The sequence below is a fragment of the Tubulanus polymorphus genome, chromosome 3 (genome assembly GCF_964204645.1).
Source record: "Tubulanus polymorphus chromosome 3, tnTubPoly1.2, whole genome shotgun sequence".
NCBI classification, from domain to species: Eukaryota; Metazoa; Nemertea; class Palaeonemertea; order Tubulaniformes; family Tubulanidae; genus Tubulanus; species Tubulanus polymorphus.
The window spans coordinates 6,918,482-6,944,267 of record NC_134027.1 but is presented as its reverse complement, the minus strand read 5'-3'; the positions used below and the strand labels follow the sequence as shown (position 1 = coordinate 6,944,267).

General features: G+C 36.5%; 6 protein-coding genes across 6 annotated transcripts; 4 read left to right on the top strand and 2 right to left on the bottom strand.

The window, feature by feature from the left end:
• Positions 1 to 2,518: 2,518 nt before the first annotated feature.
• Positions 2,519 to 8,534, bottom strand: LOC141902742 (inner nuclear membrane protein Man1-like). The gene is made up of 11 exons (XM_074790607.1): positions 7,379 to 8,534; positions 7,097 to 7,145; positions 6,849 to 7,005; positions 6,549 to 6,703; positions 6,297 to 6,398; positions 6,043 to 6,145; positions 5,768 to 5,928; positions 5,567 to 5,654; positions 5,371 to 5,482; positions 5,184 to 5,262; positions 2,519 to 5,108 (listed from the first exon to the last, which is right to left on the bottom strand). Exons 1-11 carry the CDS (start codon positions 8,447 to 8,449, stop codon positions 4,957 to 4,959), a joined length of 2,229 nt encoding a protein of 742 aa, XP_074646708.1. The 5' UTR covers positions 8,450 to 8,534; the 3' UTR covers positions 2,519 to 4,956.
• Positions 8,535 to 9,679: 1,145 nt separating this feature from the next.
• LOC141902012 (ras-related protein Rab-1C-like) lies at positions 9,680 to 11,927 on the top strand. Its single transcript, XM_074789637.1, has 4 exons — positions 9,680 to 9,870; positions 10,309 to 10,474; positions 10,561 to 10,680; positions 10,958 to 11,927. Exons 1-4 carry the CDS (start codon positions 9,688 to 9,690, stop codon positions 11,119 to 11,121), a joined length of 633 nt encoding a protein of 210 aa, XP_074645738.1. The 5' UTR covers positions 9,680 to 9,687; the 3' UTR covers positions 11,122 to 11,927.
• A 2,761-nt stretch (positions 11,928 to 14,688) lies between these two features.
• LOC141902561 (protein artemis-like) lies at positions 14,689 to 22,554 on the bottom strand. The gene is made up of 12 exons (XM_074790351.1): positions 22,357 to 22,554; positions 17,460 to 17,511; positions 17,241 to 17,325; positions 17,023 to 17,088; positions 16,824 to 16,873; positions 16,647 to 16,748; positions 16,319 to 16,532; positions 16,114 to 16,221; positions 15,711 to 15,980; positions 15,446 to 15,563; positions 14,908 to 15,357; positions 14,689 to 14,827 (listed from the first exon to the last, which is right to left on the bottom strand). The coding sequence occupies exons 1-12, from the start codon at positions 22,463 to 22,465 to the stop codon at positions 14,817 to 14,819; spliced, it is 1,635 nt and encodes a 544-aa protein (XP_074646452.1). The 5' UTR covers positions 22,466 to 22,554; the 3' UTR covers positions 14,689 to 14,816.
• Positions 18,147 to 19,783, top strand: LOC141902530 (methyltransferase-like protein 27). Its single transcript, XM_074790303.1, has 5 exons — positions 18,147 to 18,284; positions 18,502 to 18,624; positions 18,715 to 18,856; positions 19,266 to 19,358; positions 19,444 to 19,783. The coding sequence occupies exons 1-5, from the start codon at positions 18,174 to 18,176 to the stop codon at positions 19,635 to 19,637; spliced, it is 663 nt and encodes a 220-aa protein (XP_074646404.1). The 5' UTR covers positions 18,147 to 18,173; the 3' UTR covers positions 19,638 to 19,783.
• LOC141902531 (methyltransferase-like protein 27) lies at positions 20,861 to 22,288 on the top strand. The gene is made up of 5 exons (XM_074790305.1): positions 20,861 to 21,001; positions 21,238 to 21,360; positions 21,451 to 21,592; positions 21,765 to 21,857; positions 21,942 to 22,288. The coding sequence occupies exons 1-5, from the start codon at positions 20,891 to 20,893 to the stop codon at positions 22,133 to 22,135; spliced, it is 663 nt and encodes a 220-aa protein (XP_074646406.1). The 5' UTR covers positions 20,861 to 20,890; the 3' UTR covers positions 22,136 to 22,288.
• A 64-nt stretch (positions 22,555 to 22,618) lies between the features above and the next one.
• LOC141902562 (WW domain-containing oxidoreductase-like) lies at positions 22,619 to 25,704 on the top strand. The gene is made up of 8 exons (XM_074790353.1): positions 22,619 to 22,754; positions 22,934 to 22,998; positions 23,090 to 23,147; positions 23,245 to 23,429; positions 23,730 to 23,925; positions 24,035 to 24,220; positions 24,319 to 24,580; positions 24,687 to 25,704. The coding sequence occupies exons 1-8, from the start codon at positions 22,657 to 22,659 to the stop codon at positions 24,888 to 24,890; spliced, it is 1,254 nt and encodes a 417-aa protein (XP_074646454.1). The 5' UTR covers positions 22,619 to 22,656; the 3' UTR covers positions 24,891 to 25,704.
• The last annotated feature ends 82 nt before the right edge of the window (positions 25,705 to 25,786 follow it).

Sequence of the window (25,786 nt, the reverse complement as noted above, 5' to 3'; positions counted from 1 at the left end):
GCACCCACATCATAAATGAAATAATCACATATAGCGTTTGTAGCCAAGGCTCTTAACTGAGAAATCCACGGATTATATTTTTCCTTCATCGTTCAAATACGTATTTCCCTTCAACTACATACACTACGTTTGATCTGCCCACTACCCAAGTATAGACATAAATGCAGTCTTTGTACCCCAAACGGCGGCGGGGATTAGCCGACGTTACGATGTAGGTGGCAGGGTTTATACCGCGGTAAATATTACCATCCAACAGTTCATGTAATCATAAATATTGCGAACAAACAGAGAGCACAAGCAAAAGGTGAAATGGCAGTGAAATAGGTAAACATACACATAACTTCCTTTAAACAAATCATCAGTGGGTTCATTTTGGTTTAGCGAATATTTTCAATTATGTACCCGTCAGCAAAAAGCGGATAATTGTGTCTTCAGCGCTTATGGGTGAAAAGACAAAGTTCACGACGTTGTCAGTCATTGCACGGTGGTATTTACAGAGAGAAATCAGAAAGAGCATGTTTTACATATCATCGTAAGATGAAATTTGACCATGACCTTAAATGTGCTACTGTTTAAAATCATATAAACTAAACAACTCCTAAAATGTACAAGTTGACATGTTAGTCTATAGCGTATCCCGAAAGATGGTTCCTTCTAATGGATTCAGTATTTATCACTCTAAAGCAATTTGATTTATCATTTTTTGTGTGGTGTTTCATCAATCATTAATCTGCATCTCGGGTTTCTGTTGACGAATCAAAGATCTTTGTTCCCCGCGCAGTCCAACTCATCTACCTGCCCATTTACACTTGCATGATGGCTGCTAATGACAAATATTCGTTGACGTGAACCGTTGCCAGGAATTAAACAACCGGAAATATATCAACCACGGGAATAATACTTTCGATACTGAATTGTAACGACCTGCCCTCATTCATTGAAATATAACACTCCACAATTACCGTGTCAGATACTGTGGCAACTACATTTTTGCTTCTGACATATTGTACAAAATTACCAACGTAACAGTAGAAGAAGATCTAGTAACGACTAGTTAAAATGTGTTATTTGTAATGAGATTTTCCATAATTGATGATGCTTTCATGGCAATAAACTCTTAAAATATCAAATTCCTTACTTATTACATATAGTTACATAGTTTTCATGAATATTCATGAATATATAACAAAGAAAAATCTTCAGGCCCCACCCATTATCTTCGCAAGAAATTTTTGAAGAAATTGGCTGCGCAACCGGTCATCAAAAACATTATGGAATCTCTGACAAAAAAACATTTACGTTTGATTCTATATTTCATCAAACGCGATCTCTGTGTTAATGAAAATGATTATTTAAGTCGGTTGGGCATTTAACATTAGTACAAGTGAGAAACGAATTTCAAGATTTTATCTTTAAACTATTGACAAGTCGCGAAAACAAATCACAACGAATCAGATGAAAATTACCTGCTTGAATCCGAACCTCTATAACAAAATCCGTCATAAGATTCGCCGTAAAACTATGAAGAAAGCAATAACCATCTTCACAAATAACGCTGCTGGCCACGCAAAGTACCGCAATATCCGAAATAATATTGTCACAGATTATTTTTCCCTTTTGCCGTCAGCCGGCGTTCGACCCTGTCTGCGTCAGACAAGCGCGTTGTGACAGACATGCTTTGCAGTATTCGGCTGGTGTGGCCAATCAGGCTATTCGTTTTATAGAATCCGTACTGCCGTTCGCATGACAACTCGAGAATCGATGAGCGTGCGCGCTCTGGCTATGAAACAGCTAACTTCTTTCATTTATACGGATCAAAACGGTTGCGTTACAAGGCGATGAATCATTTTCGCCTCCGTGTAAAAATTAATCTTGATTTCTCAAATATTGGGCTTAAATCTGATCCCGTTGATAAAGGCCATGGCAAATTAATTAAAAGCAACGATAACAACATGCATCGATCTATATTAACCTATTGGCGGATCTTGGAGAAATCATCGGACTGTTTGTTGTTATTTTTAGTACCGTGTTTCAGTCCTGCAATTTCCATAATTCGCTGAATGATTTATTCGTGTTGCGAATATGTCCGTTCAATTTAGTGCGTCAGATTGCAACGTTAAGATTGGAAAAGGAGAAATGTCAAGAACCATCGTCAGATTCCACATTAACAGGTCTAATTTTTATCTGACGTCAGAATGTCGTCGTTTGACACTTATCGAAAATGAACCGCTTGAAGCGTCGCAAAAGTTAAGATTCCACCGACCTTCACATAATGTGGAGGAAATTACTGATGTTCGCTGCATAGTCAAAATAACATGCTCATTTACCGTTTCACGAACCAGCCGGCAGTATAGACTCGACTTAGCGAAAAGTAAAACGGATCAAGTGCACCAAAACAAGTTGTCATCATAATATTTTCTTTAGAGGAATTTTGTTTCGGTGACCTTTAAGTTGTTTTGTTTCTGTCACCATAATAAGAACAAACAACGAAAAGAGAAGGATTTTACTGAAACACCATAATAATACTTCTATATTTCACTAATTAAATCTAATAATGATTCGAAGGCTACTACAAAACACATAATGCATTATCAAAGGGCATTACATACACTCATTCATATCAATCAAATTTAACCGATGAAATCTAATTCAAATTACAAATCGAGCCACATTCAATGATATCGTATTAATTACCATCATTTATTTACAAGTTTTCTTTTAATCATAGCCTTCAGATATTAAGCTTTACAATAATAATGATACTTATTATATACCCAAAATATAATAATAATATTGATGATTATATATATATATATATATATATATTCACAACATCAGACAAGTTGTCTTTTGATTTCCCTAATCATTTTTCATCTATGCTATTTTTCTACTAATGCTGTGCAGCATCATATGTATACGAACACGTTATAGACCCCTCAAGTTTCCATCGTGGAAAAAGACAACTTGTCCGTCCTCGATCCTTTGATTAGAATAACAATTATAAACAAACTTTACAATAATGTTGCATTGTATGTATCTATGTATATACGAATTCACATACAGACATACATACATACATACATGCATATACATATATATGTGGCCAGACATGTCTTCTGTACATCCCTGCATCTTCATACGTTTAATGCCCAAATCACTTTACCAACGGAGAAACTTCAAAAAAAACAAAAAGTTATAGAGTCCCATAACATGCTGTCAGGATTATCTCTCATCTAAAATACAACAAGCCGTTCAGAAACAAGGGATCGTAGACCTCATGCCTACTGCCAGTTGGCCACAGCAGCGAAGAACTAATTTACATGATGTGATTTCATGGAAGATAGCACAGCAGCCATATTGAATCAGATGGCGCTTTTACGTTACAGCTAGAAAATAATCCTGTCAGTCAGCGAATAGAATTTAATAATACTAACGTTCAGCATTCATAAGGAAAAGTTCCCTCTAACCTTAGAAAAAAATTACAAGTTATTATAAAGACCAAGACTCGTGATGAATTTGTGAAGGGGATGTATGTGCCTATCATAATTCATTTAACAGATATAACCATGAAAAAAAAAAATGAAAAGCAGACCATCAAATTTATGGTTAAAGAATAAAGTTTGAGTTAAATGAACAGGTTAAAAAAGTGATGCTATAGCCCGCTTGGCCAAAAATTTAAACTAATCAAGCTGATTTTGAAATGCGTGTACCATAAAAGGGTGGTGATGCAGTTTTTCCAACCTTGCAAAAAAATATGATTTCTCGCCTTGTCCAATTATCACTCTAACATTTCCGCTATAAAACATGCTAGCATACAAAATATGGCCCAAATAGACAGCATCCATCAGCACAGACCAAACATTCAACTTACCGGGTACATATTTCATTCTCAACAATATTACCGCATGCATTTTTCATAAAGGCATAATTTGAAGTAAAAAATATATAGCTCAATACAAACTAGAAGCTGAGAAAAGGCATCTTATTAATAAAAGGTATCATTATTATTACCGTATCATCACTATAATTAGAGACAACAAACTTTTGTCTTTCATGTAAGCTACGTCGCATTTTGACTACAGAAGTACAATACAATATCTAGCATACTACAAATTCCATACCTTAATGTTTTAAAAGCACATATTTGTTTAGGTACAAGCGTGATAATCTTGAGTCGGTAGTAAGTTTACTAAGAAATGCGAAGCTGGGATTTGAAGCAAGTAAGTTAATCTTTTCTTTAAAGAGCACACTTTCACGCGGTTACAGGCTGAACTAAGATCATGGTCGATCGAAGGCTAGTTCCCAAGTTACCAATCCATCACAATGAAAATTACATATCGAGGTAGCAATGGTAAGACAGATATATTGGACTCCATCTATCTATATGCGCGGAAAGCAATACCAAAATTTACACGGGGCAGTAGAATCTCCGACGAAGGGTAGTTCAATGAATGTGCATGAATCATGATAGATCAAATATTTTCAAATCTGGATATGGTGGATGGGAACCAAGCGATATCAGCTAAATTCTTTCTATGTACAATCATAATCATAAACGATGATGAACAGGCAAACGGCCAATAGCTAAACAACATAAACTTGAACTTTAACAAATGCGTTAATCCACATTTAAGCTGGCTTCAACTTTGCCGCGACGATGAAGCCAAGTTAAATAGTGCATCCATCTATTAATTTGGAAAATTCTCTCAATAATACACTTGCTTTACTTTACAGCATCTAGACACATACAAGATGTGGTTGAAATCAGGTATTTGGTCTCAATTTTGGAATGAAAAGATTTTTTTTATTTTCAAAAAGGTTTTCGCGTTATCGGATGATAACTACAACAACATACTCATGAACTATGCTGTAAAATATGTCGTATACAACCTACAACTTGTTTTCTAATCAATAAGAAGATACAGCTTCTCACACACGCACACAGGTGAATACAGCTCAAGAACATTCCAACGCCGACCGATGAAATGGCTCCGACATGGATTGACATTCGTCGTTTGATGGTCTGAGAGGCATTGTCAAGTCAACTGCGTGCGGAAAGCGTTGATGATAGCGCTCTAAACGCAGAAACTTCACCGTAACTAATTGTCCTGAAAAAAGCAATGATTTTGACACTAAGGTACACGAGCGTAGTGAAGATAAATTACCGAATTCACAAAACTTACGATCAAACCACCATCCATGCAAAGATTTAAAACATCTTCCAGCTGCCTCACATGAAGAACACTTTATGTAGACACACCCCTGTTAAAAATAATACAGACAATACACGTATGAAAGAATAGGATAATTCAATTCGAATGAAAAGCTGCCCAAACCCATACGTTAAGCTTCCAAGAAACTAAGACAAACCTCGTTAGAGTTTTTATCAACAGCAATATGAACTATGCCATCGGGACATGTAGGAAAACATTTCTCTAGAATAGCGTCTTGTATGTAAATATGCCAGTCCTCTCCATATTCCCTGCGATAATAAAACACGAAAAATACTTAACAATAGTAAAGCGAGTCTAATCACACAGTACTGATAATTGTAATCGCTACTTACATTTCTTGGTCGAACATACTTCGTACTTTCAGACACGGGGTCGGACTATATGGAATAGCATTACTGTTATCAGCATGTTCACCGAACGCTGAATAAAAACCAAAATTTCGTTATCATTTACAGTTCTTTGAAAGATCTAGATAGACCTATGCAAAATTTTGCCAATTGTACAACGGTAAGAATGTAAAAACATCTACAAACCTTGTCCTTGCCAAACTCTCCGACCAGCAGTTGGACCAGCATGTAACCATTTCCAGCATTCATACTCCTCACCGTCAATTGTTTGAATGTCAATGCGAACTCTGGACTCATTGGCATCAAGAAAATGCACTGCTTTCTCCCATAGACCCATCATCTTCTGTCTGCAATTTGAAATGCAATGGAAAAAAATCAAATCATTCACTTGTGGCTAGAATTAGAGGACAATAATGGCAGCCAGTGCTGGTCCAACACAGACAAGTTTCATAGTCGCTTACCTATCTTGCATTGGAATAAGCACATCTCTTGCGTGGGGAATCGGAACATAAGCACTGATTTCTTTTTTCTCCAGACTATCCTCATACTGCTGTTTCAATAAATCTACAAAATCATCCACACAAAAAAAATATATACAAACGTTCAGCAGCTTCAAGAAATATCATTGTCAATGCCTCCAAGAAGTACTTACAATACACACATGAAACATTGAGTTCAGTCAAATTGAGCACTTATTTTTCTTCAGAAAACTTACCAATAATGCGTTCAACTAAATTGTACACCTTCTGCTTTTCTTTTTCTTTGACGAACTGACGATATCTGACTATAGCGTATACGGTGGCTACTACGAATATAACTACAATAAACAAAATAATTAAATCATTCATTTCCAGTAATATCCACGACTTCAAATATGGTGCACTACAATATGAGCATTATGAAAGCCACTATTGCAGGGATAGTATCATCGCTTGCAATTTAGGGGTTGCTATTTTGCTTAACTTACAGGCAATAAAAATGAGTACACCAGTGAGGACTTTTTTCATGGATTTCTTCAAGCGGCACATAAGCGATCGATGGGGTGGTCGTACATCTGAATCCCACTCCAGAAATCGGATTTCATCCAACTTTGTAACCTGCAACTCATCTTTATCGGTCAACCTAGCAAATAGAAGATTTTCATAATATCTTAAAAGTCTAAACCATTTTCTTTTAAAAATAGTGGAGAGATCCTAAAGCCCAATGCACGAAACGCAGGGAAAAACAGAAGCAACGCGTGTATTTGGCTTTATCAACAAATACGTACCTGATATACTTCGCACCATCTTTGATTTTTTTCAAAACTAAATCCCAATCTTCGCCACCATTGCTTTTTGAATCGAATGCGTAACTGCTTTCGAGGAATCGTCTCGCGTGCAATTTGGATAATTTTGCGTCATCAAGATAGCCACATTCTGCACTACCTGTAATCATAATAATTCAATAATAATCGAAAACTGAAACAGTGAACTAACCTGAACCACAATTCGGTAAAATCACAAAGATAAAACTCACCTTTTAGCTGACTCAGATGGTCCATCAAAACGGCAGCATAAAACTCAGGCTGAAATATCAGAGAATATTCTAAATGATCATTTCTTCGTTTTTTCAGGGTGGCCACTTGTCTTATTTGACGTGCTTTTCCTATCTTTTCCCCAATACGCACATTGTTTTCCCTGACTTAATCTGCTAAAATTCCCCGACTTTTTTAAAGAAAAGTCCCTGGCTTTCCCCCAGTTCCAGGTAAGCGGCCACCCTATTTTTTCTGCACACGATAAAACTATCTAGTATACATACAGATTTATTCACTGGTTTCTGAACGATTCCGGAAAGCACTCCGCCGTGACTCCACTTCAAATAATACGCAGCTCCGAGCAGAACGAAAAATAAGGCGACGATAACGACGAGCACCAATGAGAAATATTGAGAGTACGACGTCGACGAATCCTCCTCGGAAACTTTAAACCCGCATTCGCGAATTTTCTCTTCATCCGACAACAGCGCTTTCCGCGGCATCAACGAATCGTGATGATTTTGATACGATCTCCGTCCGCTGATCAATCTCTGCCGAGCCGGCGCGATGTCGCTCTTCAGCCAATCGCGTGTATTACGCAATGTCGCCCTCGCCGAGATAGACGGCGGTGTGTAGTTTCCCGATTCATCGTTGCTCAGCCAGCCTCGTTCGTTTTCGCGATCATTGCAATGATTCGACAATGACTTCGATGGCGGTGGCGGACTCGGGAACGTTCTGTCTAAATACGGACTCGTATTCGTTTCGGCAGTGAACATAATCGGAGGAGATCGCGCGATATCGTCGATATCTGTATCATCGGCGTCGGTCGAATCGAAGTTATCCGACGGAACTTTCGGCAATGAAAGAATGTCGTCGTGCGAATATCGCGATTTTGGTTTCGTTGATTTCAGCGACTGATCAGAATCGATGGCAAAATCGCTTGTTACAGCGTTACCCGACTTTCTTGTCGCGCGTGTTGAATCGATATTTGCGGGCGTTTTGAAATTGTATGAATCATTACCATTAGAATTGGACGGTAAGGAAGAATTGGTAGTTTTACTTTGGCGTCGTTTGGCGGTTGTAGAAGAGCTTTTTGTCGACCTTCCTTTTTTCGAGGCCGGTTTCTGCGGCTTCTGCTCGCGTTCGGCGGCGTTATCATCGCTTTCATCGGAACTAAAACCGATTAATTTTTTCGAGATTGGAGCTACTTTAGTCTGTTTTTTATCAGCTCTCAGCTTGAGTAGTTTCTTAACCCAAACATGGCGAGTTGCATCCGATATCAGTCCTACATCCTGACCATGGGTCACTAATTCCTGGCGTAGTTCATCGTCCGTTAATTTATCGGCGTTCGCCATTTTGCTTCATCTACAGATGGCGTTGGTGCTGTTGAGGAAAACCCGGAAATCGGATTCGGAGCTTGCCCATTTTGCGTTTTTTTCACAAGAGAGTTTCCGCCATTTTATTCCCAGTGCGCATGCTCTTGCTCAGTATATTTGTAAACAAATACATGTGTTCGAACAGGGGGGGGGGGGCTGCCGCAGACCTCACTGCTCGTGTAAACTAGTCGAATCAAATGGAAACCCACCCCATCAAACTCCAATGATGGAACCTACTAATGATAGATTTGATATCTTTTATGATAACACTTTCCGTGTTCGAGCAAAGTTTGTTTCTTTTTTATTCACGACGAGTGTGTTCCCCGCCGGCCGCGGCAGTTCAATTTTGGACACAGCGACGGGATGGAGCAGGGCAGATGAATTGGACCAGAGCAAAGAAACATTTGATCAATGCGTGACCGGGTCTCATGGACAGAGCCGGCCTCATCGTCCTTTGCAAAACTGCGTATCTCTAATCATAACTTGGAAATAGAGAGGCAGGTACAAAAAACCAGCAAACGAAAGATTCTGCCCGTGGTGCCCGGGAGTTAACGAAATACATTTCCTATCTAGATGCATCAATACCTTAAGATATAATCTCTCCCAGTTTTAATGATCTTGATGATGGGTGTAAAAGCGTTCTTCTGGTGAGCTCAGAAGAAACTGACATCCTGATACCGTCAATTCAATATTTCAGGTGATTGTTTTAGGGCCAGGGTAACCATTAATAATAATAATAATGTTTAATAGTCCCTAATAACATTAGACTGGTTACCGGTGTATATCTTCAATTAGAGGCCTTTTATGAAGGCCTTTTTATGAACACTCGATTAGTATATTCGAGTATGCAAAACGTTTTTATGAGCATGGATTATGTCATGATCCGTCATTTTTATGAACATTGGTTATCATAATCGATTAGCATACTCAGCATACTCGCTCGGCGAGCAAGTATGCCGATTATCTACTAATCCAACCGATATGGTGTTCTCGGTAGAAGTCGCTGCTGAGTAGGCCATAATTGAATAATTTCTACCTGGCGTTTTTATCAACCAACATACCCGGTTATGCTAATTGACACTAATCGGCTATATAATCTAAATAGCTAATCTATTTCGATTTTGCTGGTTCATAAAAAGGCCGGTATATTGAATGAGACAGGCAACCAGTCTATAATAACATAGGCCCTATAGGCAAAGGTCATGTGATTGAACAAAATGGCCGCTGGCCGTGGAACTGAGGGACCTGTTTTCAAAGTAGTTTTATTAGGCGAAGTGGGAGTAGGGAAGACTTCGCTTTTTTATAGACTTCGCGACAACGATTTCAAAGAATCGGTTAAAAAAAATAACGTCGTTAATAGTTGTTCCAAGATAGTGACAGTTGGTAATCATAAAATTTCGGCAAGTGTTTTCAGACTTTCTTTCATTCTTATTCAATTCAAATGTTCTTTCTATTCTAATATACTAGGCCTACGTCTATTTCAACTTGACTTGAGAGCTCATCAGGTGGCCTAGCTCAACCAGTTTTGACGGTACATAGGCCTACCTGATAGATAGTCTGAATACCAGTCGTTACGGTTCCCTGCGAGGAACAACGGCTAGCCTAGGTACTGTTTTAAGTCGACTGCCAGTCCTTTCTGGTCCCATTAAGACCTTTATCAGGTATGTACTACCGAAAATTAGCGAGCTAGGCCACCCGGAATGCTCTCAAGTAGGGTTGAAATTGACATTAGACATTTATAAATAATACAAGTCTTCAATTTGTACCTCGATCGTGCGGGTCATCTCGGTAATAAGGATGACCAGATCCTGCAACACGTATTGCATTATTCTATGTAGTTTACCGTTTGGGATACAGCTGGTGAAGAGAGATTCAGAACTTTAACACTGAATTACTATCGTAATGCTCATGCAGTTGTTGTCTTGTACAGTGTTGACAATCCATCATCATTACACTTTCTGCCGAAATGGGTAGATGACGCTAACGCCTATGCACCTTTTGGTGGTAAGATAGACACATTTTAGTTTCCAATTCTGTAACTCCTGCCCCCTATTTTACTATAATTTTTGTTATCTGTTGTTTTTTTCCAGCATTAAAACTTTTAATAGGAAACAAATGTGATCTTGGTTCTGAAATCAAACCAGATGCCATAGATGATTTCAAATCCATTTATTGTATTGACTTAGCATTTACTCTTTCTGCCAAAACAGGTAAAGACTGATATTCATTTAATAATTTTCCTATTGCCTTGACTAAATTTTTAAACATCGTTGAATTTCATTGAAAAAAAATAATATCAAAAGTTAACTGATTTATTGTACTCGCTAAAAGCATTCTATTATATTACATGCAAATATACCAGTAATTATGTATCCTCAATTTGTTTGAGATTTTCTTAGATAGGCTTACTCATTAAGTTATTGTATTCGTGTAAATTCTAATGAGGTTACGTTACAATTTGATTTTTAAATGATTTATCTTTAACAGGCGAAGGTGTTGAGGAAGCGTTTTACAAAATTGCGGAAAAGTTACTCATAGACTTGAATGCCAAACATGAAATGCCAGCCTTTTTAAAAATTCAAGGCGACCGTGTAATTGTAAGTCATGCCGACGAAACAAAGCAGAAAAACTCGAACTGTACATGTGGATAAGGCAGTATTTTTTTCATCCACTTGAACTTTGTTATTTCTGTTAAGTTGATAAAATACACAATATCTGTGCAAGATGAATATATGAGAGAAATCCCACAATAATTCAGCTAAAGATGTAAAGTTCTTGAATAGAAGTGTGTATACGTTTGTATAGAAAAGTATTATTCTTCTCAAGAATTTAAAATTTTAGGCTGATTTATTTATTGTGGGGATTTCATTGATGAAACGCATTAAGTTGGAACTTTTTTTAGATATACTGATCATGGCTATTTCAGCGGAACCTCGTTATAACGGTTTTTACGAACGTAGATTTTCACCACATTGATAGGACACTTTTAATAATTTCATGCTGGATATAAATGAACATGTTTTCTTGTCCCCTGAAGTTCGTCATAACAAGGTTCCCGCTGTAGCGTGTAATCTTCACTTATTATATGTAGCATTTTACAAGTGTACATGTAGAGTTAGTATAGATCAGTTTTAATCCATATTCCCATGTAACCTTGACTCAATTTACATTTTAATAAGTACTTTAATACATATTATTACCAACGTATAATTTTATAATTCTAGATAACTCAGGAAATGTATAAATTTTTTTATTTATTAATTTACTAGTTTATGAATCCTGGGGAAAGGGGAGTAAACAAGATTATGCAATTCTGTAATTTTTTAAACTTAGAAGCTGCTGACAGCAGACAAATTATTGTTTTGGTGCTAATTATAATGAAAAAGTTATCAAATAACAAAACATTCCAGAGAAATCTTAATGATATAAATTATAGTGTACTTAACCATATTTTGCAGTTTGAATCATATTTATGTTTGAGTTTTATATCAATAAAATCTGTTCATGTATGTACGCGGTTTGTTGCATTTCTCCTGGCTGTCAATCCCTATGTCTAAGATCTTTGTTATTTTGTTTATTGTATTGATCAAATTGGCTTCAAAATTATCCAAGTCAGCCACCTTGATTCCAATAGATAGGGCCAATTTTTGGGCTGCAGATGTATCCAGGGTATACATAAACCAAATACCAAAACCATACATCAAAATGTATTGAAACTTAGAACCCCAAAAATAGATTCACGGATGGATGGACAACATGCAAAAAGTAAACACCTCGCAGTGCGCTAAAAACAATAAAAACCAGGAATTACAAAATACTGAATAAATATATTCCATCATCTAATTACAACAATTGATCAAGAGTGCGAGAACGAATAATAACATAATGTGCTACAGCTGCTCATTCCACTACAAATGTAAACCCACTCGATACAGATCAGTTCAATTTGAAGGACATTATCTAGATGGCAATTGCACTAGAACGGCAAAGATTTCTTTATAAGGGATCATTCATTTATTACGTACGCATTAGGGGAGGGGGAGGGGTCAGTGCAATTGTGCAAATGCATACTGTAATGCTTAATGTATATGAAAAAAAATGCCGATTTTGCGTACAGAGGGGGAGGGGGGTTGAAAAATTTAAATTTTAAGCGTACGTAATAAATGAAAGATGAATTAGCTACAGTCGGTTTAAAACAAGGTAACATGAATTATAACAAACAGAACATGAATCAAGGAAAATAAAGAAAATTTTAAGAAAATCCAAAACTAATTGAAACATTTAACGTGCACATATCTACTTTTCTGGTGATCATAACACTGCAGAAAGTTTTATTGTATGATTCATTCCTCATTGTGTAAACAGCATTCAAATCAAAAACCTAAAAACGATCAATTCATAGAACAAAAAATATCATTGCACAAGTTCATACATTGTTTAGTGAATCACAATTGAAATATACGGTGTACATAGTGAATTGGCAGTTGTTCAAGCCAAAGGGAAGGCTTTAATACTATGTTTTATCATCTTGCCTGTTAACTTAGTGGCTTACATGTGAGTTACATGTAATGAGCTTTGTCAATTAATGCAATGGGTTTAAAACCAAAATTATCTAATGTTTCATCTCCCCCATTTCTTGTAATGTAAATGACAAGATGCAAGACAAGCATCCAGGAAGCAGACATAATTTCACAAATAAGCCTTGTTTTTTTAATGCACTATTATCAGTGAAATAAGAAACATTGTTATGCATGTTCTCCATAGCACTCATTCAGCAGTCTGAACTGAGTTCTCCGAGACATTTATTTCGGTCTCAGCAACAAGTAAATGCCTTTTCTCTTCATTGTTTTTTTTTTCGGTAGATTCCTGTCTTTCATTAGATAATTTCTCTTCTCCACTACCGGTACTAGATTGCGGTGCATCAAGTTCTATAGTTGTATCTTGGTCATATTCTATTGCAACAGTTTCGTTCAAGAAGATTTCATTACTAACGTCATTAACTGATTCAACACTTTTATCCAAAACGGTACCGTGATTTTTCATTTCACTAACCACATCATCGCCATCAGTTGTGGTACAATTGATTGTCGGCCAATCAGAATGCGACCCTGACATTGTTCGCTCCAATTCTGCCCAATTCACCTTTTCTGTTGTTACAAGTGATAAACATTCACCGGTATCAGTACTCGTTTTTTCCAACTTTTGATTTGTAACATTTCTGCCATTTAATTCAGTATCATCAGCTGAACTATGTGATTGTTGAGATATGCAGTGATTCAAATCATCACGTCCCACTTTAATACAAGAATTCTTAATATCAGACACCCGTTCAGCACCAATATATTCAGTGGTATCACTGATTTTCCTGTTTGTATCAATTTCGCTATCAGAATCCGAATCTAACACAATAATGCTATCATCATTCACATTCGTTGAAGGTTTAGGCAACGATCTGTAATATTCTTTACTATGGCTTTCAATCGGCCGTGTATGTTGTCCATATTTTTCAGACGCTCTGATCGAACTATATGAATTCCTGTGCTTCGCTAAAATAGACGTATCATCGTCATGATCGGTGTCATAATCAGTTGAATCAAACATATCATTGTCCGCAACAGCATTAACATAGCGACAGCAGTGTGTGGATATGAATTGCTGTGAATTGTCACTTTCATCGTCATCCATCGTTAGAAATTCATGTTCATTCAAATCTGAATCTCCTCCCTCGTCACTACTAATGCAATGCATACCTCGATCGATTCTGCGAGGAAAATTTTGAGTTCCTCCATCTGCTGGTATTATCACCTCATTCGAATAAATACTCCCAGGCGCTTCTTCATCCGTAACATCGTGTTCTTCCTCGGCATCGAAAAACGTCAAATTTTCATCTCCATTTTCGGAAATATCATCCGAATCTTCAGTCAGATCGATGAAATTAGGTTTCGCTTTATGTTTTTTCACCGATGGAATAACAAATCCCTGTTTGACTATGCGTTTACTAAATCTATTACTTTTTATCAAATGTTGAGCAACGCTTAAAGGAACTAACTTATTTTCATTTCCAATAGCAATACGAACAAACTGAGGATTGCCTAGTTTTTCACCAGTGCACATAACATCATCATCTTCATCACATATTGTCATGGAAGTCCCTGGTTTCACCATTTCCGTATCATTTTTAACAGTATGACTATCACCTTTTTTTTTTTCGAGTTCATTATCCTTGGATTGCACTGATCCAACAACTTGATTCACATTACTTTTATCAGTATCAACACTGTCGTTTACAACCTTTGAAAGATCAATCTCATCGCCAACAATGCTACCATTATCCTTTGGATCACTTTCAGTAGTCACCTTCAACAATTCAGAATCATTAGTAGAAATAGCATTTTCATTCTCCTGAGACTTATTATCAAAATCCATGTTATATTTACCAGTTTCATAATTAACACAACGACCAACCTCCAAATCATCCTTTATACACTCATCTTGACAGCTCTCCGAGGTGTTAGAATCTTTCTGAAATTCAATTCCATTTCCATCAATTCCAGTTTGTGTCCTCTCGAGCGATTTCCTTTCATTACATTCAGCATTCCCTACAGCATTATCTATTCGGTCTAGGCAGTCCTCATCATCACTTATATAAGCTAGAAGACTTTGCTGACTTGCTGACTTTGCACCAGCATCTTCTTTCTCTTCGTCGCTGAACAAGTCGAGTTCACTCCCACTGAACGATCGATATTCCGACCCAAAACTGGCCACACTTTTCGTCGGTGAAATGAATAAATCATTTTCTGTCGAGGACTTTTGACATACTCTCTTATTGCTGGAGATCACTCCTGAATCAAAGTCATCGTCATCGTCACAACTTCGATATACAACACCTAAAATTGTGAAATGATTGAAATAATTGCATATCTACCGGTAACTACAAACTACAGAATTTTGTTCATTTTGGAATGCCTCACTTACCGCTAGAAAGCCTACGCTTCCTAATCATCCCAAGAGGTTGTTCATCTTTACAGGGAGTAACAGGAAGGTTTTGGTCAAAATTTTCAGTAGTAAGAAATTTCTGAAGTCTTTCTTCCACCTAAATCAAACAATGATTTAAATCAATATATTTTTCCTTGTCAAGCAGTTGGTTTTGTAGCAACTAATATCAGAAAGAACAAGTATTTCTACATTGTAGCAAAAAATACCCTTTGCGGACCACCGCATACATACATAAAATAATTACCGTATTCATTGAACAAGTAGCTGGTTTTACATTAGGATAGACGTTATCTGGTTTCAAGTATGAAACAAAATCTTGAATCTCGGTATCGGACGAATGGAAGCAGTAGCAAACACGATCAATTCCTGTAGTATTCACTATTATATCATTCCTTGACACAGCACGATTAGTGAACCACATTGTTGAAGGTTTGATGAGACGTAATTTCAAATCAGAACTATCTTTTGGTACATGTCCACAAGGCAAACGATCTTTCGTTTTACGGTCAATTTTCTAAAATGAAATGGATAAATCTGATGAGTAGTTCTAATAGCCACCTCATATTTCTGCTTAAGAATTAATCTTAATTTCTAAACAAAGGGTAATTCAATCAATTAGTTAGGTGCCGGTAGATGTAATAGCTTACCCCGCAATAGCATGAGTGGATCTTGGTCTCTGAGGGATCTGTGGTCAAGAACTTTGAAACAAAGGGTAAATTTCCATATTGGGCAAGTTGAAACGGCTGAACGTGAACCTAAAAAGGATAGTTTTATCATTATTAAGTTACTAGATTTACAATGGGTCCATACAGTACACAGAACCTCTCACCATTTCTCTTGAACTGAACTAACCTTCATCTTGAATGTATCATAGAGTCTTTCGTATAAGTATTCATAACTGAACCTTGCTCGACACTGCAGATGAACAGAGTGACTGGGACTGATGTGTATCCATTCATCAACCAGAGAAATAACAGCGTTAACACTTTTGTCTCTTTCTGGAATGTGACGAGCTTCAGGAACACAAAATGTTGTATCAACGTACATACTTTTTAGAGATTTTGGTCTGAAACACAACCAAAGAAAAAATTTGTTGGAATTAATGAAAGTTTTGTATCCCCGTGATACACCATAATTCAATATTGAGATTTTATCATAAAAATCTTGGGGTGTAACGTACCTGCTTCCTGAGTGAAGATGTTGAATTCTTGAAGCGCTTCCAAGAGGTAGTCTAAAATCACCTGTATATAACACGGTGCCTTCACATCCTTCAAATAGGAACCTAAAAATTTCATTCAACTTTATAAAACTTGATATTCATACTTAACGTCAGTTTTAGTTTGTGATTCATACTTACATCACTGATCCAAGACAATGCCCAGCTGGTATCAATGTGACTACAACATCCTAACAAAATAAATAGCATCAAATCGTATTTGTTCTGAATGTTTGATGTAAACGAAAAAAGGTTAATTTTGGACACAAACATATTTGAATCATAACTGGGGAAATGATTTGAAAGGCAAATTGAAATATGTACTACTACATAGGCCTACCTGACCAATGCAACTCTCTAGATCAGGTATCTTGATAGTTGTCGACTGATCAACTGGTAAGGCCACCTGGAAAACAGAAAATGAAAGGATTTTTGATAAAAACTGTATCAAATGTTCGGTGACTTATATTTCTCTTTTTAGAAAGTTTTTTAGCATCTGTAGATTTTTTTTATACTACATTTTGGTGCACAACACAGTAGTTTGCTATAAACACTTACAATATGTGGTTTGATAGGTTTGTAATCGTCATTTGCAAGAATCAGCGTTTTCGTAATATCAGAACAATAAAGATGGAAATCGTTGCTGGAAAACAGATGGAAAAATAGAAAAACATTGCACATGTACCTGAGGCAATTCTTACTGTGAAGGATATTAGAAAACTGGTATGCGTTATATGCAATTTCTAATTTACGCTAAGAAGGCTCGGTGAGACTTACTCTTCCTGCAATCTCCTGACAAATTTCGGATCCGACAGACCAACGACATGATCTGAATTAGAAAATCATAATATATGATTACTATAAGAGCCGGGCATAGACTAGCATTTTGAAATACATTGAATGATCTTCCTAACTGATATGTACTGGAGAATTAGGCTAGGAAGAGCTTTTTCTCACAGTACTTGATTTTTCGGTTTGACACTTATACCATTTTTTTCTATCATGCACAGATTGCTAGAAAATATTTCTTCCCTTTTTACATAGATTTAACACTAAAATTCCAATGTTTTCATGCTTTATATCAAATGTCAAGAAAATAATGTACATACGACAGCAACGATTTACTAACTAACTAACTAACTTATCAGTGGAAATTTTCCATGGCTAGGTGTTCATGGTTTTTGCACTACCGGTACTCCCAATTCATAAATCTAATGGCACTTGGTTCTCTATATTCAAGTAATTCGAAGGCAAAGTTCAATTATTTCCCGACTAAGACATTAATGGTTTGAATTGGTTCTATCATTTTCCTATCCAGTTTAACCATGGACTTCGTTTTAGAGTCCATGGTTTAACCAATGAGGATTACGGACAAAGGTTATTGTGTTTGGTTCCAGTCATTCAAAGTCTACTTGATAACTGGTTTTAAGCCTATATAATACAGCAGGTTCAGTTTATATACCATCTGGTGTCAAACACATCACAGCCATCATGTCGAGAACTGGTATGGAAACCGTAGATCAATTCCACAAACTCATGAAATGCAAAGATCATATGGACATGAACAGCATCTATGATGACTGGAATAATGGCTATAATAGGGTAGGTTAGATCAGAATGTAACAAATGCACTTTTAGGGTCCTATTTATTCATTCCTAATGACAGACTTCGTATTCATTCTAGAGGAAGCTTGAACTAATTTAGATGTACAGCTATCAACCGTATTGTAACACAAGAACCAGGCCTATCAATACATCGATATCACATAAAATATTTTTCTACAAAATTTCAAATGCGTCAGTGTTTTGGGAATTTCAGGATGTGAAGAGCGCTTCATACCAGGCACCATATCACACTGCGCAGATGGTAAATCAGTATGTTTCTGATAAAAACTGTTCGCTCATTGATGTTGGGGCTGGCACTGGTCTAGTAGCAGAAGAGGTAAGCTTTGCATGACAAGGTCTGAAATATTCTATAATTAACCAGTTTAATTCAAATACTTTCAAACTCAAAGGTGTCTAACATTTTCAGCTGAGAAAGTTAGGTTTTGATGGTCGTATGGATGCCATTGATCCATCAACTGGGTTGGCAAAAGTGGCGATGGATAATGAACTATACACTAAATATTATAACGAATATTTATCAGCCGATAAACCTTGCACAGTTGAAACAGGTAAAAACATATTATACTAACATACTTTGTACATATTCTTTGATATTCAAACTTGTCATGAAAATTAGTGCACAGATAATATTGGCCTTGGAGAAGATTTCAAGAGTACAAAGTATCCAGGGGCAGATCTAAGGGGAGGGTGCAGGGGGTGCATACCCCCCCCCCCTCCTAAAAATGTCTAGTTACCAAGAAATTTTACAGGAAAATGAAAATTGTTAAACTGATAACTAAAAAGTTTAGATTCATAAGCTTGTTCTGTGTAATTCCAAAAATGAGCTAATGTTTTCCGATAAGAAGTTTATGACATGCCCTGTTTTAGGGCTCCACCCCTCCCTGCAATTCAATTTAATTCAGACCCTAGATCCACCCCAGATATCCTTGGAAATTCAATGGACAATTTCAATTTCAGAGTCCTTTGATCATGTGACTTGTTGTGGTACAATAGTTCCAGGACACGCTAAATATAAAGCCATTCGGGAACTATTGCGAATGTGCAAACCAGGTAGGATAAAGTAGCTATAAAAACTAGTTGAAACACAATGCTCGATTATTCACAATCAATAAATGACTATTTTATCTTTCTAAAGGGGGCTATGTTTTTGTGTGCTTCCGCAAGGACTACCTCGAACAAGAAGAATTCAAGGGCATGGAAACATTCCTGGAAGATTTGGAAAAAGAAGGCGCAACAAGTGAAACTAACAAACACGAATTCCAGCAATATTATCTACATTACCAAGCTCTGGTTTTTGTTGTTAAGAAAAAAGCTTCCGTCAAACAGTAAAATATATCTTAGTCCAGTTGTTTAGTTCAAAGCACTTAAGAAGTTAAGTTTGAACTTTTTCCCCATTGAAAACATGATAATGTAACAATAGCAACCAAACCACCAAATTTCAGTTTACTTTTTCGTATGAAACTACGACCCTACAATTCATTCCATTTTCAAATTTTCATTTCATTATTATTCATTGTACGAAATAAAATTTTGTAATATAAGTATCTTCTTTGAGTTTTTCTTTTTGTCCTAACCTGATATGTGGCTGATCCTAATGGCAAACGCTCCATGCAGAGATTTGTACACACTATAATTAGTTAGGAACATGACAAATTTAGAACAGCCAAATCAAGAGTGCGCATTCACATAGCCTACGCGTTGCTACATTGGCAACAGATAGTTATCACGTCGCACTTAGTATTTTGAATGGACCTTGGTCAGTCTTTTAGGTCGGTCCAAATTGGAACACGTCGTAAATGGAACGATTCCATAAGATTCCCTTTCTCACTCAGTATATTGATTTCACTGAAAAACGGTTTACTAATCGGAAAAGTTGACTTGGATTGAAATGTAGAAGGAAATTGAAGCGCGGTAACCCAGTGCCGCTAGCGATCCTGGTGGATTATCACTGAATTCTCACTTCCCTCATTAGCCTTCCTGGTATCATATACAATTGGAATGTACCAAATTTAGACCGTTCTAAATAATGTAATGTGAACACTACTATTGTTTGCCTATTCAGTTTAACCAATGAAGATAATGAATAGAGGTTTTTGTGTATGGTTCCAGTATTCAAAGTCTACTTGATAACAGTCTTTATTTACAGGGCGTCTCAAAAAATGTGTTAAGTTTCATTATTCTATGATTAAAATATATTTACAATTGCCCATAGGAAAATATCACAAGGAATGAAATCCAGTGATTTTGTGAGATTTCAAATCAATGTCTCAAATGGCAGGCTGGTCATTTAACGATAAAGATTCTCGACGGAAAAATCAATAGTATTTGGTTCGACTCCATTCATATGGCCATTCAGAAAAAATGCAAGTGCTCAGCCATACATGACGTATCATTGCATTTCAACACTTCATCTTCGAACAAACATCCAAGTCTACCAACCTCACCCCCGAAAAAAAAATAAAAACTATGGTTGATGAATTTATTAATCCTAAAGCTTGGGTAACACATTTTCTGAGACACCCTGTATATCAGCAGGTTCACTTTATCACAAGCCTTCTAGTGTCAAACACATCACAGCCATCATGTCGAAAACTGGTCAGGAAACTGTAGATCTATTCCAAAAACTCATGGCATGTAAAGATCGTGCAACCAGGAACAAAATCTTTGATGACTGGAATGATGGTTATAATCAGGTAGGCCTATAACAAATGCACTTTTAGAATCCCATTCATTCCTACTGACAGACTTCATCTTCATCTAGACACTAAGCTAGAACTGGGGCAATTTGCCCAGAGTCTGGTTGACAGCTTCTTTAGATCGCAATAGTCCCTGTGACAGAACCAGGTCGGGTATAATACACAAAACATATACTACATGTAACATATTTTTCTATAAAATTTCAAATACATCAGTGTTTTGGATATTTCAGGATGTGAAGAGCGCTTCATACCAGGCACCATATCACACTGCGCAGATGGTAAATCAGTATGTTTCTGATAAAAACTGTTCGCTCATTGATGTTGGGGCTGGCACTGGTCTAGTAGCAGAAGAGGTAAGCTTTGCATGACAAGGTCTGAAATATTCTATAATTAACCACTTTAATTCAAATATTATCAAACTCAAAAGTGTCAAACATTTTCAGCTGAGAAAGTTAGGTTTCAATGGTCGAATGGATGCCATTGATCCATCAACAGGGATGGCAAAAGTGGCGATGGATAATAAACTATACTCTAAATATTATCATGAATATCTATCAGCCAATAAACCTTGCACAGTTGAAACTGGTAAAAAATATATAGTATGCTAATAAACTTTGTATATGTTCTTTAATATTCATACTTGTGATAAAAATAACTTAAAGAACACTGTTGGTCCTTGAGAACAATTCAATCAATCATAATGAAAAGTCAGAGTGCAAAATATCCATGGAAATTTGATGGATGATTTTAATTTCAGAGTCCTTCGATCATGTGACTTGTTGTGGTACAATAGTTCCAGGACAAGCAAAATATAAAGCCATTCGGGAACTATTGCGAATGTGCAAACCAGGTAAGATAAAGTGGCAACAAAACAAGTTGAAACACAATGCTCGATTATTTTCAATCAATAAATGACTATTTTATCTTTCTACAGGGGGCTATGTTTTCGTGTGCTTCCGCAAGGACTACCTGGAACATGAAGAATTCAAGGGCATGGAAACATTTCTGGAAGATTTGGAAAAAGAAGGCGCAACAAGCGAAACTAATAAACACGAATTCCAGCAATATTATCTACATTACCAAGCTCTGGTTTTTGTTGTTAAGAAAAAAGCTTCCGTCAAACAGTAAAGTCTATCTACTCAGTTTAGTTCAAAGCACTTAACTTTGATATGTTTTCCTATTTATTGATGAAAACATGACCAAAAAATATCAACACTTCCAAACCAAACCACCGATTTTTAATTTAGTAGTAGATTTTGTGTGAAAATAAAATTTTATCTCAATAAAGTATTATTCCTTGTTTTTATCTTTCTAAGACCCACTAAGTGATACATAAATTCGTGACTAACCTCCATGATAATGCGACAGAAAAAAAGCGGTCGACTTCAAATTATCACCATCAAAACGGTCGATGCTGATAGCAGCATACTCCTGCATGCGTCCGGGAAAGGAACTCATATTGGAATATTACTGGTAGACTGGTCAAAATCATGTGTAACGTCATGAACTGGACAAGAATAAACTACTCGAAGAAGCCGCCATTGTTTTGAAAAAGTGATCTCAGAATTTATGATGCGGCTCGTGGACGCAATGATTTGGATATCCTCGGAGCTACCCTCTATCTGATCTGTCATGGGATAATAATAATCATGGCGGCCTCCATAGTCGAAGATACGGACAGCGAGGATGAAATTCCAGCTGGCTGGGAAGAAAGGGTCACATTAGACGGTCGTGTCTATTATGCTAAGTAAGAAGAGTATTTATTTTATCGTTTCGTAGTCAAAGCCATCACGTGGAACGCTTCATCTTTGAGCAATCCGTCCCGTTATCGACGAAAATAGTTTACTTCCGGGTTCGACAGCGGTGCCATCTATCCCGTAAAACGGTAACTACTAAGTTCACATAGGGTTTCTTTCTAATTTACAGTCATAATTTAGAAATTACTCAATGGGAGAATCCAAAGACTGGAAAGAAGAAACGAGTTGCTGGAGGTTAGTATTGACATTATTAAGAAACAACAATCCATTTGAAACCAGGCTATTATTGAACTGTTTGCAATGACAATAATGTTAACATTTTCAGAACTTCCTTATGGTTGGGAAATCAAAGTAACTGATGAAGGGATTGCATATTTTGTTGAGTATGTATCATTCGTATTTTTCCACGCCATCCTGTTGAAAACATTTATTCTCAATCGAATGATAACTTATGATTTATTGATTATTCAATTATTTAAGTCATATCAATCAGAAGACAACATTCACAGATCCACGACTAGCATTTGCCATTGAAGACATCGATGAAACAAAAATTCGAGAATTACGTCAGAAATACGATGGCAGTAGCACCGGTTTACAGATTGTTCAAGGCAGAGACTTTCATTCAAAATATGTACTGATTACTGGTGGTAACTGTGGAATTGGTAATTGTGCATTATTATTCATCAGAAAAATCTAGAACCTGGAAAACTCAGGGAATTTGGATAATGCTATTGACTGCGTGTATATTTATCATTATTGAATTGTAATATTCTAAACCTAGACATTTCTCAAATTCACTCATGGATTTTTGTGTAATCATGGAAAATACAGGGAAGACTCAGGGGATTTGTATATGGGTGGAAAGTGGCCAACCTACTTCAGACTTTTCAGAATTTTGTAAGCGACACTTATCATTCTTGGGTTGAATTCAAAGAAATAAAACAGAAATTTTTCCTTTTAAGGATTTGAAACAGCTAGAACCCTGGCATTACAGGGGGCGCATGTTGTATTGGCATGTCGAAGTGAAGCCAAAGCTAGAGAGGCCATCAATGCAATCAAGACTGAGCAACCGAAAGCTCGTGTGGAAAGTTTACACATAGATTTGATGTCTTTGAATAGTGTCAGACAGTGTGCCGAGGCGTATAAATCAAAAGGATGGTATGACAAATGATACCCTTATTCAATCGGTCAATTACCGGGTAATGTATTCTAGTAATATTCTCGAGATTTTATTAAAGTTCCTTGTTAATTATTTATATTCCAACAGGCCACTGAATGTATTGATTCTGAATGCAGCTGTATTTAGCTTGCCTTGGCAGCAAACAATCGATGGTTTTGAAGCGACATTCCAAGTGAATCATCTATCACATTTCTATTTGGTGAGCTTGTTACAAGATGTGCTCATAAGTTCGTCTCCATCTCGGGTTGTCTGGGTTTCTTCTGAATCACACAGGTAGGCTTCAATCTCATGAATCAAAAATGGATTTCCATCATGTACCCAAATGATCTAAACTTAGCAGGTACATACATTAAAGGATTATCCAATTTCAGATTCACCGATTTAAATTTTGAAAATGTGAGCCATGAAAAACTATCGCCATCAACTGCGAATGGGTTCTGGCCAATAAAAGCTTACAATTTGTCGAAGCTCTTGAATATTCTTACATCGAATCAGTTGCATTCTCGTTTATACGAACGTAATGTTACTAGTAATTCATTGCATCCTGGAAACATGATGTCAACACAGCTGAGTAGAAACTGGTGGCTCTACAGGTTACTCTTTACAGTCGTTCGGCCATTTACTAAATCTATGGTATGCTGTGAACCAAAACCTTAGTCCAAACGATAATTCTTTAAAAAAAATTTCCTTTAAATTAAAGATACCCTTGAAGACAATTGATATAATTTTTTTTTTTCAGCAACAAGGTTGTGCGACGTCGGTGTACTGCGCAGTATCACGAGATCTAGAAACCGTTGGAGGAAAATATTTCAACAACGTCTGTCAGTGCGTACCCTCCGTCGAAGCAGGAAATAGTCGACTGGCAAATGCTGTGTGGGAACTCAGTGAACAAATGTTAACAGCTTGGGAATTGAAAAATGTTAATCAGATCAAGGATGTTTAAGAGGTTCAATGAAAATACTTTTCCATGTTTTAGTTTTAATGTATCCTGATCGTTGTCTTAATCATCTAGTCCTTTGTCGTATGCTTTGCATACAACTTGTAAGATGCAAATAATTGTCGAAAATATAAGCCATAATGTCAATTAGCGAAACTGCTTTTTAATTAAAATAATTCCATAGATTACATCATATAGACTATTCAATAGTATACAATATACAATATATACATGTAACACTCTTATAACTAGGTATTTACAAATGTTTTCGCCATTAGTAGCAAAATACTAGATTTTCATTGCAGTACAGATATTCCTGATTACATTCAATATTTGTTGTGAAACAGATGTAATACATTTTCTATATCTAATTTGACCTCGTTTGCTACCTGTTGCTCCTGACCTGGTTTTTATGTTGGGCATAATATTACATGCATGTTCAATTACAAAAAGCCGCAGTCATTTCTTTGTGAAGCGCATGTGCGTTTATGGAACATATCAATTATGACATGCTCTCAAAAATGGGATACCAGCACTCACCAGATGGCGCAACAAAACACTGGGTCATTCGTAGTGAAATTCAGTTCATTTTCAATGAAATTTGACCTTGATTTTTCCCTTCTCACTCATTGTATGGTATAGATTTCACTGATAATTGATTTACTTATCAGGAAAAGTTGACTCAAATTTGATTAAAATCTAGAAGAAATTGTAGGGCAGTTACCCATTGCCACTAGCGATCTTGGAAAATTATCGCTGAATCATTGCTTTACTCGGTAGCCTTGCCGGTATCCCATTGGGCTATTGACATGAGTAAATTTTACTAATGAACAGTTTTTAATTTCATATTACAAGTTAACTTTAAATTATTTTTGAATAAAAATAATGTTATATTTTAATTC

What these genes read in the sequence shown, in the direction of transcription:
- LOC141902742 (XM_074790607.1), bottom strand. Translation starts at nt 8,449, where the DNA reads ATGGCGAACGCCGATAAATTAACGGACGATGAACTACGCCAGGAATTA. An exon ending in CCATCTGAGTCAGCTAAAAG is followed by an intron (nt 7,006 to 7,096) that starts GTGAGTTTTATC and finishes TTATGATTACAG; the next exon opens with GTAGTGCAGAATGTGGCTAT. An exon ending in CTTATTCCAATGCAAGATAG is followed by an intron (nt 5,929 to 6,042) that starts GTAAGCGACTAT and finishes TTCAAATTGCAG; the next exon opens with ACAGAAGATGATGGGTCTAT.
- LOC141902012 (XM_074789637.1), top strand. Translation starts at nt 9,688, where the DNA reads ATGGCCGCTGGCCGTGGAACTGAGGGACCTGTTTTCAAAGTAGTTTTA. An exon ending in TTGGTAATCATAAAATTTCG is followed by an intron (nt 9,871 to 10,308) that starts GCAAGTGTTTTC and finishes TATTCTATGTAG; the next exon opens with TTTACCGTTTGGGATACAGC. An exon ending in CGCCTATGCACCTTTTGGTG is followed by an intron (nt 10,475 to 10,560) that starts GTAAGATAGACA and finishes GTTTTTTTCCAG; the next exon opens with CATTAAAACTTTTAATAGGA.
- LOC141902530 (XM_074790303.1), top strand. Translation starts at nt 18,174, where the DNA reads ATGTCGAGAACTGGTATGGAAACCGTAGATCAATTCCACAAACTCATG. An exon ending in ACCTTGCACAGTTGAAACAG is followed by an intron (nt 18,857 to 19,265) that starts GTAAAAACATAT and finishes TTTCAATTTCAG; the next exon opens with AGTCCTTTGATCATGTGACT. An exon ending in ATTGCGAATGTGCAAACCAG is followed by an intron (nt 19,359 to 19,443) that starts GTAGGATAAAGT and finishes ATCTTTCTAAAG; the next exon opens with GGGGCTATGTTTTTGTGTGC.
- LOC141902531 (XM_074790305.1), top strand. Translation starts at nt 20,891, where the DNA reads ATGTCGAAAACTGGTCAGGAAACTGTAGATCTATTCCAAAAACTCATG. An exon ending in CTGGTCTAGTAGCAGAAGAG is followed by an intron (nt 21,361 to 21,450) that starts GTAAGCTTTGCA and finishes AAACATTTTCAG; the next exon opens with CTGAGAAAGTTAGGTTTCAA. An exon ending in ACCTTGCACAGTTGAAACTG is followed by an intron (nt 21,593 to 21,764) that starts GTAAAAAATATA and finishes TTTTAATTTCAG; the next exon opens with AGTCCTTCGATCATGTGACT.
- LOC141902561 (XM_074790351.1), bottom strand. Translation starts at nt 22,465, where the DNA reads ATGAGTTCCTTTCCCGGACGCATGCAGGAGTATGCTGCTATCAGCATC. An exon ending in TAGAGAGTTGCATTGGTCAG is followed by an intron (nt 16,874 to 17,022) that starts GTAGGCCTATGT and finishes TTATTTTGTTAG; the next exon opens with GATGTTGTAGTCACATTGAT. An exon ending in CTACTTGTTCAATGAATACG is followed by an intron (nt 15,564 to 15,710) that starts GTAATTATTTTA and finishes TGTTTGATTTAG; the next exon opens with GTGGAAGAAAGACTTCAGAA.
- LOC141902562 (XM_074790353.1), top strand. Translation starts at nt 22,657, where the DNA reads ATGGCGGCCTCCATAGTCGAAGATACGGACAGCGAGGATGAAATTCCA. An exon ending in GGGATTGCATATTTTGTTGA is followed by an intron (nt 23,148 to 23,244) that starts GTATGTATCATT and finishes CAATTATTTAAG; the next exon opens with TCATATCAATCAGAAGACAA. An exon ending in TGGTGGTAACTGTGGAATTG is followed by an intron (nt 23,430 to 23,729) that starts GTAATTGTGCAT and finishes TTTCCTTTTAAG; the next exon opens with GATTTGAAACAGCTAGAACC.